The 14,474-nt window shown below is 39.2% G+C and overlaps 2 protein-coding genes across 2 annotated transcripts in view; both read right to left on the bottom strand.

Annotated features, from left to right (window-relative positions):
* LOC131763415 (olfactory receptor 2H1-like) overlaps nt 1-14,474 on the bottom strand; it is a 66,485-nt gene that overhangs the window by 24,804 nt on the left and 27,207 nt on the right.
* On the bottom strand, nt 3,567-4,720 carry OR12D2 (olfactory receptor family 12 subfamily D member 2). The gene has a single exon (XM_059075505.2). It carries the CDS (start codon nt 4,697-4,699, stop codon nt 3,797-3,799), a length of 903 nt encoding a protein of 300 aa, XP_058931488.1. The 5' UTR covers nt 4,700-4,720; the 3' UTR covers nt 3,567-3,796.

The following is a 14,474-nucleotide window of genomic DNA, read 5'->3' on the forward strand; positions in this document are numbered from 1 at the left end:
TTTGCTGAGTCAGCTCTTGCTCATCCTTCTAAGCTCAGATCTATTGGTGACTTTCTAGCTCTCTTTTTTTTTTGGCCGTACCACGCGGCATGGGGGATCTTAGTTCCCCGACCAGGGATCGAATCTTGACTTTTGCCTTGACTCCGCTCTTGAACCCACTTCGATCAAGCTTTTTTTTTTTTTTTTTTTTTTTTTTAATTTTTAATTTTTAATTTTTTTTTTTTTTTTTAATTTTTAATTTTTTTTTTTTTTTTTGCGGTATGCGGGCCTCTCACCGTTGTGGCCTCTCCCGCTGTGGAGCACAGGCTCCGGACGCACAGGCTCAGCGGCCATGGCTCACGGGCCCAGCCGCTCCGCAGCATGTGGGATCTTCCCGGACCGGGGCACGAACCCGTGTCCCCTGCATCGGCAGGCGGACTCTCAACCACTGCGCCATCAGGGAAGCCCCGATCAAGCTTTTGCTCTTATTCCACTGAATTCCCTCTTGTCAATGTCAAAGTTCAATTCTCAGTCCTTAAGTTACTTGCCCTCTCAATAAGACTTAACACAGTTGATCCTTCTTTTCTTACCTCAAACACTTAAAAAAAAAAATCTTCCTTTCAGGATACCCACCATTCCCAGTGCAGACTCCTGTTCAGTCTCCTTGGCTGGTTACTGCTCTTCCTCCTTATTATTCATTTTTGTACCTCTCCTCTTCTCTACCTTCCAGTTCTGCACCTTATACATAACTATAAACAGCAAACTCTTAAATTATACCTTCAATTTCAATTTATTTTCTTAACTCTAAACTTATATATTTAACCTCCAACTAGACATTTCTGTAGTAGCAGTTTTACCATTTGAGATATTTTCTTACAGCTGGCATACTGCTTTGGAAACAGATACACAAATCAAGTAGACTTTCAACATTATATAGTCCACCAAGTGCAGAACTTGAACTCTCTATAGTCCACTTAAAGCTGATCTCATTTCTCCATTTGCCAAATGACATTTTCAATATTTATCTCTGGGTCGCTTAATCTCTACTCCATAAATGATGACCTTAGAAATATCCATTCTATCCAATGTTATTGGTGGGTAGATGGAACAGAACAAAGAATCCAGGGCCTTGGAATACATTGATGAGACCAGGTAAAGATAATGCAGTTAAGGAGATAAGCATTATCAATCTTCATCTCTCTTCAGACCAGAAAGAGTTTGGCTGCAGAAGAAATCTTTTTGGCCTTGGAGACTCAGTTCCTTGTTGGTGAAAATCCTGGAGGAATTTTCCATTGAGAAAATTTCCTATAGCTAGAGTTGAGGAATAAAATCAACAGCTAAGGGGCTTCCCTGGTGATGCAGTGGTTAAGAATCCACCTGCCAATGCAGGGGACAGGGGTTCGAGCCCTGGTCCAGGAAGATCCCACATGCCGTGGAACAACTAAGCCCGTGCGCCACAACTGCTGAGCCTGTGCTCTAGAGCCCATGAGCCACAGCAGCTGAGCCCGTGTGCTGCAACAAAAGAAGCCACCGCAGTGAGGAGCCCGGGCACTGCAACAAAGAGTAGCCCCTGCTGGCCACAACTAGAGAAAGCCATCGTGCAACAACAAAAGCCCAACACAGCCAAAAATAAAAATAAATAAATTTATTTTTAAAAAATAAACAACTAAGCAGAAGCCTAACATTGATTTGGAAGTAAAATTAGAAAGATTTCTTAAAACTCACAACTTCTTTCTAGTCACTGCCCTGTCTCCTTAAGTAAGAACAGCTTGAAGAGACTGACATACAGCCATAACATTTTATATGTGTCCTTTTACTTTTATTGTTCAGAGAACTTTTGTAATAAAAAATATATTGAAGTTTATCAAATTATTTTCATACATATATTGATAAAGTCATCTCAGCTGAGACCTGAAACATTATTAAACAGAGTCAACACTTCCCTGTTGTGTTCTACCCAATTTCTGAACCACAGAATAATGCAGTTTAATTAAATAAGTGTTTAACCTTCTGTGTTTGGGTGATAGCGTGTTATGCAGCAATAGGTAACCAAAACCCATGGGCTCCTCTATAGTTTACAGCCTCCATGTAGGTTGGATTATATAAAAAATTCTGATCAACAGAAATTCTGGTCTGAGATAGTTCAGGGTAGAAGATGCCTTCTCCACACACACATTCTTTTCTAAACAAAACTGGAGTTGAGGGACCAAAGAAGATAGATTTGGGGGGCTTCCCTGGTGGCGCAGTGGTTGAGAATCCACCTGCGGATGCAGGGGACACGGGTTCGTGCCCCGGTCTGGGAAGATCCCACATGCCGTGGAGCCGCTGGGCCTGTGAACCATGGCTGCGGAGCCTGTGCTCCGCAAAGGGAGAGGCCACAGCAGTGAGAGGCCCGTGTACCACCAAAAAAAAAAAAAAAAAAAAAAAAGCAAAGAAGGTAGATTTGGAAGATAGAAGAAGCATGTGAGTAAGGTTAGAGCCAAATTCTTTGGGTTTGCAAAAGAGAATGTAAAAAATTTGAACAGTCCATCCATGAGCTCAAAATATCCTTTTATAGTTTTATCTGTCTGTATCTCTATTTATTTATTTATTTATTTATTTTTTAATTGGCTGCACTGCCCGGCTTATAGGATCTTAGTTCACCAAACAAGGATTGAACCTGGGCCCTCAGCAGTGAAAGTGCGTAGTCCTAACCACTGGAATTCCAGGGAATTCTGTATCTCTAAATAGTTGTAAATGAGGGCACCCACTGTTGTTTTAGGTCCAGCAGCACTTCTAGGAACTTAGAAAGTGAGGAACATAGTAATTCTTGTCTATTAGCTCCAAAAATACTTTAGCAATTAATATTTAATAGCTTTCACTTAGTACAAGTTTGGCAACAGGTAAGAAAAGCAAGACAAAATTTTGATAAATTCTTCATATTTTACTGGTATTGTATCATGCTATATCACATTACAATCTGTGAAAATAAGCATAGAAATCAAAAAACAAAATAAATAAAAAGGAAGAGTTTTGAAACTCACTTTTCCATGACCAAAAATTGAGGGGAAAATAACCTACTGATGAGCTGGAAAGGTATCCCTGAGACTTTTTTCAAGCTGCCTCCATTTCTAGCAATATTTTACAGTAATCTTTGACAGTTTGTCCAAAGATTTTATTGACTTATAAAACCTCTTAGGAGTCAGAGTTCACAAAACTCTTTAGATAAAACACTGGTGACTTTATCTCTGTTAATTAGTACTCAAATCATTACTTGTTTTAATTACTTACTTGCTTCCCTGCTAGGAGAAAAAGAAATCATGACATACTACTTAAAAATTTTCTTTAACTCATATGTGAGTTAACATTTACTTTTCCAGTTGAGTAACCATGGCCCTAAATTCAAATCCTTAAAATATAACAGCATAATAATTTTATTGTTCACATTATAATATGTTAACTTACAGGGAACACACAGATAAAAGGCCTAAATACTATCCAACTATACAACGTACAGGTAATTGAGGCAAAATTGTATATCTGATTTTTTAAGAACACAAAAGAATACATAACAAATCAGTTTTATCAACTGATATCCCCCAAACAAATTCAACTTTAAGATTCCGTGGAGAGTGTCCTATTTGTCCAAGTTTCCCTTTTATTACCTAAGAATGCATTGTAACACATCTAGACTGGACTTTCCCATTTACTTTTCCTTTATACAGTTCCCTCTGTTTTACAAATAGTGAACAATTTGAGACGCAGTATAATTTCACATATCAACTTTCTCATTGCCTTTTTATTTACGCTTCAGAAGAGTTCTCTAGATTTCTTCAGGTCAGAGCCTCCTTCTGATCGCCCTCCTCAAGGCCCCCTTTACTGCCTTGTTCCTCAAAGTATCGATCAGTGGATTTAGTACGAGAGTGACCACACTGTACATAATAGCAATGATCCAGTCCTGGTCCATGGAGCTACCTGAGGCAGGATGAATATAAGTGAAAACAACAGGAGCATAGAAAAGAACAACTACCATGAAGTGGGAGGCACAAGTGGACAGTGCTCTATGAAACATGCTGCAAGAATGCGTCTTGAAGAAAAGATAGACAATAATGTAGAAATAGGAGAGAAGTGTTAGAAAGAAGGGGCCCATGGCAATGGTCCCCATGACAGTACTGAGCAGCCACTGGTTGAGCTCAATGTTCCCACAGGCCAACTCCAGCAATGGCTTAACATCACAGAAGAAATGATGGATATGATTGGATCCACAGAAGTTTAAGCGAGAGGTCATCATTGAGTGCAGCAGGGCATGGATAACCATCTGGGTACAGACCTGATGATTCATGATAAGAGTGTAACGAAGTGGTTTGCAGATAGCCACAAAGTGGCCAAAAGCCATCACGGGCAACAACATGGCCTCTGTGCTGCCCAGAAAGTGGAAGAAATGAAGCTGGCTTATGCATCCCAAGAAAGAAATTGCTTTGTGTGTAGAGAGGAAGTTCTCCAGCATCTTTGGCAGTGTCACTGTGGAGTAGCAGATATCTAGACATGACAGGTTTCCCAGAAAGAAATACATAGGAGAATGGAGTCTTGGATCAGAGATGACAATCATCAGGATGGCTCCATTCCCAACCACACTGACAAAGTAAATTGTAAGCAAAACAACAAAGAGAAAAGGCTGCAGTTCCTGGATGTCTATCATTCCCAGGAGAAGAAATTCGGTGATTGAAGTTTGGTTCAGCATCACTTTTAAAAAAAGATAAAATAATATGTGGAACACTATTTTTAATGAGAACCAGTCCTTCCTGCCCAGGATTTCTTGCCAAGACAAAAATGTTTTAAGGAATAGTGTTGCTGTTCTATACAATCCCAATCTCAGAGGTGGTGCTATATTTGGGCCATTAGATAGTTAAAATATTAAGGCTACCTGTCTCTTATGGACTATAAGTCAATCATTTTTCTCTTTACCAGATTAGTCATTACTGTTTTTCTTTCTCCCAGTAATTCAGAAGACATTACAGCCTCCTATGTTCTCTGGCTGTGAACTTCTACATTCTGGTAAAACTTTCCTTTCATCTTCCTAAGTTAACTCTAACAGGAGGCAACTTTTTAAGTAGTCCACCACACTGCTATCTCTAGACCTAACAAGCCATCTTAAGGATTTTAACTTTAGAAAAATAGACAGGGATAAACTCATTACAGCAATAAAGTTTTTTTTTAAACCAAAATGCTCTTTAAAATAATAGTAATTGCTTTTCCTCATCTTAGACTGTTAATGGAGCTAGTGCTGTTCTTATACTGATCCCTTTCTGACCCCCACCCTTGGAAGTATCATAACTCCTTACTGGGGTAAGAAATAAGACCACATTAATCAGATATTACCCAGAGATATATTTGAAATTTTATTACTGCTATATGTGCTGATGAGCTTAGTTTTTTCCTATGATCTGGGCCTTACATTTTCTCAAAACAGGATCCTTAAATTACTACTTTGATGACAAATGTTATTGTGTTTCTACTCTCTAGTTGCCCTGGGACTCTTTCATTTCCCAAATTGCCAAATCCCTGGATAAGAAAAATTCTTTCTCAGATGGGCTCAGCACTTCCTTATTTTACCTTATACTGTCCTCTCTTTGAAGTATGTGTGGCTTCAACCCCCTTAAAATTTTGTCTTTTCTTATGATCTGTTTTCTGAAGTTTTTAAAAAAATTTTGCCTCCATAAACTTGCTCTTCAAATATTAAGAAATATTCGACCCCAAGTGAAATTCACCTTCTTTACTTCTAGTTCCAACAATGTGTCACTGGCCATCAGGTTATCTTTTATGACCCCACAAATCTGTCTGCTTTATATTAGCTCTCTCCAAAATGGCCACAAATTTCCATTTCTCTCATTTGAAAATTGTGTTTTCTCTTTTGACTTTTCTATCAAATAAAATTCTTATTTTCTACTAAAGGAATGCATTAATTTTCATTTCATTCACAGGATTGAAATAATAGTCTTTTCTTCAGTGACTGCTAAAACTCATGAGGAATTGTAAGTAAGTTAGTTATAATGAAGTTTGATATTTGCACTATTTACTGAAAGACAGGAAACCTTTTGAATCTTTTTTCCTCCATTATTTGCAAAGTACATGGCTTTTATTTTTCTTCAGGTACCCTGACAAAAGCAGACACAACTAATGAAATAGCTTCCTCTTTGTTCTTTTTATTGTTCTTTTTATTTACAGATGCAATGAGTTGGCTCTTGCATATTAGGAGGGAAGAAGCAAGGGTGTGTGGGAAACTTATAGATGTGAGAGGTACTGAGAGAAAAATAAGAACTGTAAGGAAATTTGAATAGAGATGCAAGATATTGGAGAGTGTCCTATTACAGAGAAATAGTTCAGTTTTGAGAAATCACTGAGGGCAGAAGAAAAAATGATTTGATGTGACTAGAATAAAAAAGGGAATGGATTGGGCAACACTTTGAGGGATTCTAGACTTTATAACTGAAAGAAAATTTGAGAAAATTATCTAATCTCTACTACACATCCATAAAGGGCTGTTTCAGGCAACTCAGAGTAGATTTTTTTGATAGCCATGTATATTTTGTGTATTTAAATGATCTTATCACCATGGTTTAAAGTAAAAATGATACGCCAAATATCATTTGGATTTTCTGACCCACAGAACAATATTATAAAAATTCATTTGGGCATAAGCAAAACAAAACACACACAACTTTTTCTAACTTTTAAAGAAAATTAGCAGTTAGATTCCTCTGTACTAAATGATTTCTTTCACTGTGGTGTCAGTATCTAGACATTAAAGATTCAATCTGAAGAATGTCTAGAGAAGCAGGCATGCTGAATGAGGAATGTGATGTGACAATACAACTGTGGAAGTAAAGTGCTTTCATAATCCACAGACACAATGAAGAGTCTATCATAAGACAGGAAATCAACTTTAAATGCTGGGTATTTAATTTTAATACTAGCAAGCAGACAGATCACTCACTAACAGATAGAAACTATGGTCAACTTCCCAGCCTGTCTTCTATTTTATTCTCTTACCTGATTGAGTGTTCAGATTCATAGGTAAGAAGGCTTTTAAGGTTGACACTTTTAGTGATTATAAACAGTAGAAAAATATTTGAAAGGATAGTTCATATTGGGATTTCAGGATAAACTCTTTGTTTTCAAAAGTCTTCTCCTCTCTTTCTGAAAATTTGCCTGCCTTTTTATGGGTCACGTATCTCTAGACAAAAAAAAATCCCGAGGGAGAATGTCTCCTGGGTGCTGAAAAGAACTGTAAGAGGAAACAGAATGTTTTTCACACATACAACATGATGAGGTAGGCTTGGGGAATTCCTATTTGTTTTTTTTTTTTTCATTCTTCCTATTTTCTTTCTTTACTGTTTTTGTCTCTGAGTTTCAGAACCATGGACAGCAATAGGATTTCCTTTCCTAGGACAGAAGTATATATTCACTTTCTCATTTTGGAAATTATCTTGGAGAATACTCTGGTGTAGATGGTGAAAAGAAAATTGGTCACAAGAGTTAATGAACGGGAGTCACATAAAGCACCATGTCAGGGTGAGGTGCTCCTTTTATCTCTCCCTTTCAATCTATAACCAGTAAACATCCACAACTCAACAAAGATGCCTCTGCCCAACACACCAGGATGTCAGAGAAGCCCACACATCTATACATCTAAAGGAGGGTGGATGGAACACATAAAGGAGGCCAAACTGAGGAACAGCAGAGGTGGTGCTTACAATCCCAGTACTCCCCTACCCCTACAGTAGCATTTATAGATAATAACAAAGTACCTGAAAAATAAATTAAGAAAACAATCCCCTTTTATAGAGCAGAGGAAACAATCAGCAAAATAAAAAGGCAACCTAAGAAATGGGAGAAAATATATGTACGCTGTGGGGTATAGAGCCTGTCCCGGGTTGTTTGGTACCTGGTCGAAACAGATGATTGGGAGTAAGCCTAGTGGACCCTGGAGTGTGAGACCCTATAAAGGAGGCGGTTGCAGGATGTGCAGTTGTGGAGAGTGGGACCTCTATAAGCAAAGTGGCTGAGGTGAGAGTTTTTAGCCATCACTTTAAAACCGGGTCCAGACCATACTTATAAATATTTCATTACAGGATTTGCTCTTTTCCTCGTCCATTTTCTTTGCCTCCTTTTCCATTCCACTGGAGCTCTAGTGCCATCTTGGACCATGAAGATAAAGAACATGCTGTGTGAAGAGTGGAATTAATTGCTGGAAAGGGCACAGATGCCCGACAGCTTTGTGAAGCAGAACAGGCTGCCAAACTCACTGTAGACTCCTATTTCCAGAATCTCATTAAAGAAAAATGCACTTCTATCTTTTTATTTATTTATTTATTTTTTGCGGTATGTGGGCCTCTCACAGCTGTGGCCTCTCCCATTGCAGAGCAGAGGCTCTGGATGCGCAGGCTCAGCGGCCATGGCTCACAGGCCCAGCCGCTTCGTGGCACATGGGATCCTCCCGGACCGGGGCACGAACCAGTGTCCCCTGCATCGGTAGGCAGACTCTCAACCACTGCACCACCAGGGAAGCCCCTATCTTTTTATTTTTTTTAACAATTACATTCTAGAGTTTATTTTGTAATATTTTTGTTCCTTAATTACTTTTAAAAAACATCTTTATTGGAGAATAATTGCTTTACAATGGTGCGTTAGCTTTAAAATTGTGTGTTAGTTTCTGCATTATAACAAAGTGAATCAGCTACACATATACATATATCCCCATATCTCCTCCCTCTTGCGTCTGCCTCCCTCCCTCCCTATCCCACCCCTCTAGGTGGTCACAAAGCACCGAGCTGATCTCCCTGTGCTATGCAGCTGCTTCCCACTAGCTATCTATTTTACATTTGGTAGTGTAGATATGTCCATGCCACTCTCTCACTTTGTCCCAGCTTACCCTTCCTCCTCCCCGTGTCCTCAAGTCCATTCTCTACTTCTGCGTCTTTATTCCTGTCCTGCCCCTAGGTTCGTCACAGCCATTTTTTTCCTTAGATTCCATATATATGTGTTAGCATATGGTATTTGTTTTTCTCTTTCTGACTTACTTCACTCTGTATGACAGACTCTAGGTCCATCCACCTCACTACAAATAACTCAATTTCATTTCTTTTTATGGCTAAGTAATATTCCATGGTATATATGTGCCATATCTTCTTTATCCATTCATTAGTCGATGGACACTTAGGTTGCTTCCATGTCCTGACTATTGTAAATAGTGCTGCAATGAACATTGTGGTACATGACTCTTTTGAATTATGGTTTTCTCAGAGTATATGCCCAGTAGTGGGATTGCTGGGTCGTATGGTAGTTCTATTTTTAGTTTTTTAAGGAACCTCCATACTGTTCTCCATTATGGTTTTGTTTGTTTGTTTGTTTGTTTGTTTTGCGGTATGTGGGCCTCTCACCGTTGTGGCCTCTCCCATTGCGGAGCACAGGCTGCGGACGCGCAGGCTCAGCGGCCATGGCTCACGGGCCCAGCCGCTCCGTGGCATGTGGGATCCTCCCGGACCAGGGCACGAACCCGTGTCTCCTGCATCGGCAGGCGGATTCTCAACCACTGCGCCACCAGGGAAGCCCTCCATTATGTTTTTTAAAGTTATTTTTTATTTGGGTCTCTTACACCGGAGACTTATCCTGACTATTATCTGATACAGCTGCCATTTTAACAACAAATTGAACTAAGGATAAGACGCAAGCACTGTATGCTGAAAATTAACTGTTTTTCTCAGATAAATTTAAAGTTTCTAGTTTCTTCTTTAAATTAAATGTGTTGTTTTGTGGTTAATTGTTATTTGCCGGTTACAGACATGGAGTGTGAAAGTAGGAGTAAATTCGTTTCCTGGATAAGTGTGTTACCTGTAAGTAAATTTTGTTGCTCATATGGCTTCTGTCCTAACCTGTAAGTTTTAATTGTCTTTATTTCTCTTTCTCGTGCCCTAAATTTTGGTGTCAACAAAAATTTCATCTCTGGCTCTTTGCTTTTTTATTTCATGCTATGTAGCCTTCTTTAGTTCCATGAATAAAATATTTTTTTTATTGGAGTATAGTTGCCTCACAATGTTGTGTTAGTTTCTGCTGTATAGCAAAGTGAATCAGTTATACATATACGTATATCCTCTCTTTTAGATTTCCTTCCCCTTTAGGTCACTACAGAGCATTGAGTAGAGTTTCCTGTGCTATACAGCAGGTTCTCATTAGTTTCTATTTTATATATAGTAGTGTATATATGTCAGTCCCAATCTCCCACTTCTTCCCACCCCCATTCCCCCCTTGGTAACCATAAGTTTGTTTTCTACATTTGTGACTCTATTTCTACTTTGCAAATAAGTTCATCTGAACCATTTATCTAGATTCCACATATACGCAATATTATATGCTAGTTGTCTTTTTCTTTCTGACTTACTTCACTCAGAATGGCAATTTCTAGGTCCATCCATGTTGCTGCAAATGACATTATTTTGTTCTTTTTATGGCTGAGTAATATTCCATTGTATATGTGTACCACATCTTCTTTATCCATTCCTCTGTTGATGGACATTTGGGTTGCTTCCATGTTCTGACTACTGTAAATAGTGCTGCAATGAATATTGGGGTCCATGTATCCCTTCGAATTATGGTTTTCTCCAGATATATGCCCGGGAGTGGAATTGCTGGGTCATATGGTAGCTCTATTTTTAGTTTTTTAAGGAACCTCCATAGTGGCTGTACCTATTTACATTCCCACCAACAGTGCAGTAGGGTTCTCTTTTCTCCACACCCTCTCCAGCATTTATTGTTTGTAGATTTTTTGATGATGGCCATTCTGACCAGTTTGAGGTTATAGCTCATTGCAGTTTTGGTGCACATTTCTCTAATAATTAGTGATGTTGAGCATCTTTTCATGTGTTTTTTGGCCATCTGTATGTCTTCTTTGGAGAAATGTCTGTTGAGGTCTTCCACCCATTTTTTGATTGGGTTGTTCATTTTTCTGATATTGAGCTGCATGAGCTGTTTGTATATTCTGGAGCTTAATCCCTTGTCAGTTGTTTCATTTGCAAATATTTTCTCCCATTCTGAGCGTCTGCGAATCAAATAGTACCTTCATTCAAAATAACATGAATGTGTTAATACCTAACTCTTGAGAATAAGTTTAATATATTCAAATATTCTTTGGAGATTTCTGCTTGAAAAATAATATTAATAATAAGAGCTAACTTTTATTAAGCACTTTTTGTGACAATCACTGTACTCATGTCTTATATACATTTTTCATTTAATCTCAGTGCCCTGATAGTATCACAAAACCTGACTCATTTAAAATTCATTTCTTTGCCACAGTAATCTTGCTCTCTAAATGCCTTTTTAAGTCAATGACATTACCATTCTCCAAACTTCACCCAAGATTTAACCTTCAGCTCTTTTTAATTTTTCTTTCCCCTTTGACTAAAAAATAAACATGACCAAAAAACTAATCTATTTTTTTCCTTCACAATGCAATGAGTTTGATTTTTATCCTTTTCTTCCCTTTTTCGATATCATAACTCTCCCCTCACAATCAAGCTTTCTTAACTTCATGACCACATCATGTGTTAACTTCCAAGTGACTTTTCTTTGCCTCCAGAATTTATTTTCAAGAAAATCCTGCATAGAGTCCTTGGATTAATTTTCTATAATACTGTTTATTCCCCCCACATCACTCGTTTCATTTAAACTCTTAACTGATTCCCAATTATTTAGAAGATAAGCCATAATTTCTGAACCTGAAATTTTGCTCTTCATGATCCGTATTCATGCAAAGACGGATGAGTATTTACCAGCTAAAGTGAAGAAGATATTTTTGATTTAGAGGTGAGATTAGGCCAGATACCTGAGTGAAAGTGAGGAGTCTTCATTCTGTGTGACCCTGGAAATTTTCAAAACTTATGGGGACCTCAGTTTGTTTTCATTGGCAGTTGGATGGTGGTAGCAAATAAACATGATTGAAATAGGAATGTCTAAAGGCTTAAAAGTCTCCCAAGTCAGTCTCTTTTGGGAAGAGCTCTTATGAAGTCACCATGAACGATTACAGTTTACCTGAGACTTTATTTCAACTCCCTAAAGCAGCATGTCCTGTTTCTCTAATGCTCAGAACATTGGCACTTAATTAGGGATGCCTGGGCTCTCATTAAGTGTTTCTAACAGTGTAGAAACTCCAGGGACAATGAGTCCATCACGCTAAGAGTCCATAAAAGCAGCCTCATACCAGGCTCTGGGAATTTGAATTTTAACATCTACTCTTATGTTCTCTTTCCTACTACAGGCAAGTATTTTTTTCTTGTTCTTGTTCTCCTCTTCCTCTTCCTCCTCCTTTTCCCCACCTCCCCCACTTTTTCTTTAACATCTTTATTGGAGTATAATTGCTTTACAATGGTGTGTTAGTTTCTGCTGTATAACAAGGTGAATTAGCTATACATATACATATATCCCCATATCCCCTCCCTCTTGCGTCTCCCTCCCACCCTCCCTATCCCACCCCTCTACGTGGTCACAAAGCACCGAAATGATCTCCCTGTGCTATGCAGCTTCTTCCCACTAGCTATCTATTTTACATTTGGTAGTGTAGATATATCCATGCCACTCTCTCACTTCGTCCCAGCTTACCCTTCCCCCTCCCCGTGTCCTCAAGTCCATTCTCTACGTCTGCTGAATGCTTAGATTTATGGCGTTTCTTCAACCATACTCTTTGAAAAACAGTAGGGAATAGTTAGGAAGATAGGAAATTAAAGATCTCATGGAACGCTATTTAAGGGAGGCAGTAAGATGTCCATCCTGTCTCTGGGTATGTGGGGGCAGCTCAAGTATATGTAAACTGTGTAGCTTCCTTCAGCATGTAATCTCCCGTCGCGGAGCACAGGCTCCGGACGCGCAGGCTCAGCGGCCACGGCCCACGGGCCCAGCCGCTCCGCGGCACGTGGGATCCTCCCGGACCGGGGCACGAACCCGCGTCCCCCGCATCGGCAGGCAGACCCCCAATCACTGCGCCACCAGGGAAGCCCAATGCTCACAATTTTCTAATGAGAAAGATATTGTTATTTTTGTTTAGGGAGGGAGAGTTTTATAAATTGTTAGTGGTCACACAGCTAGTAAATGGGTGGAAAAGCTGAATTCGTGTGTTCACACAGCTAGTAGGTGAACTTAACCATCCTTCCAGTTATAAAACACAGTGACCAAAAATTTTTCTAATACTTGGATTTATCTAAAGATGGAATAAGCTCCCATTACAGATTTTACATCTCCCATCAATTCAGTATTCAATCTTAGGCTGGATTATCACCTAGTAAAACATCTGTACAGGGTATTTCAGTGGCTGGACCTGATGACTTTTATTTATTTGTTTAAAAGCTTTAAATTTAATTAATTAATTTATTTATTTATCGGCTGCATTGGGTCTTCGTTGCTGCGTGCGGGTTTTCTCTAGTTGTGGCGAGAGGAGGCTACTCTTTGTTGCGGTGCTGGGCTTCTCATTGCAGTGACTTCTCTTGTTGCAGAGCATGCGGTCTAGGCATGCAGGCTTCAGTAGTTGTGGTGCATGGGCTCAGTAGTTGTGGCTCGTAGGCTCTAGAGCACAGGCTCAGTAGTTGTGGTGCACAAGCCTAGTTGCTCCGCAGCATGTGGGATCCTCCCGGACCAGGGCTTGTGTCTCCTGCATTGGCAGGCAGATTTTTAACCACTGTGCCACCAGGGAAGTCCCTGGGCCTGAAGACTTTTAAAGGCTCCTTCCCAACTGGAGTTACAGAGTCTCCATTCTGTATATTCCATGAGAGATGGTCCAAGATACCCCACTGAATTTTCAGCACCAAGCACCATGCCTTAGATTCAGTAATGCTCACTGATTGTATAAACAGCCACGGTTAGCACTGACTTAGACTTCAGTGTGGGAGAGGAGAGGGATAGTGGTGGTACAGCAGATGAAAGCTTAGAGAGCAGGATCTTTCAAGATTTCTGCCTTCTTTGTGATTTTCAATCAATACGTACTGTGTTATCAGTTCTAGAGAATTCATTAATTAATGGAAGTACTCTATTGTAGAGTTTTTCCTTTGCTTATTAAACTGGATAGTCTATGGAAACACCTGTACTTACTCAAATAACACCAAACAAACCATTCTGCAAAAATGGAAATTTTTCAAAACAAGAGTTTCTTATTTGTATTACCAGACAAAGCTGTCAGATGATGCACAGGAAAGTTTGTTTTGTAGATGAATTCAGATTGAATCCCTCACTTTAATATTGACAGGAATTCTGAAAGCCAGTTTATATTTTTCCTTAGCTCTAGGACCGAACTTTTGGGATTCGTATTTCTCTGTCTTCCATTCAATTCTCCACCGAGATGGAATTCAGTCAAGTACTGCCTCCGATAGACTAACTCATGAGGGATTTTCTTCATGGAAAGCTTATTTTTCATGACACTCAAATGTCATAGCTTCCATGAAGTTAAATAGAAATAAAATGATTTGTATTGATTC

This window comes from Kogia breviceps, chromosome 10 (assembly GCF_026419965.1).
Source record: "Kogia breviceps isolate mKogBre1 chromosome 10, mKogBre1 haplotype 1, whole genome shotgun sequence".
NCBI classification, from domain to species: Eukaryota; Metazoa; Chordata; class Mammalia; order Artiodactyla; family Physeteridae; genus Kogia; species Kogia breviceps.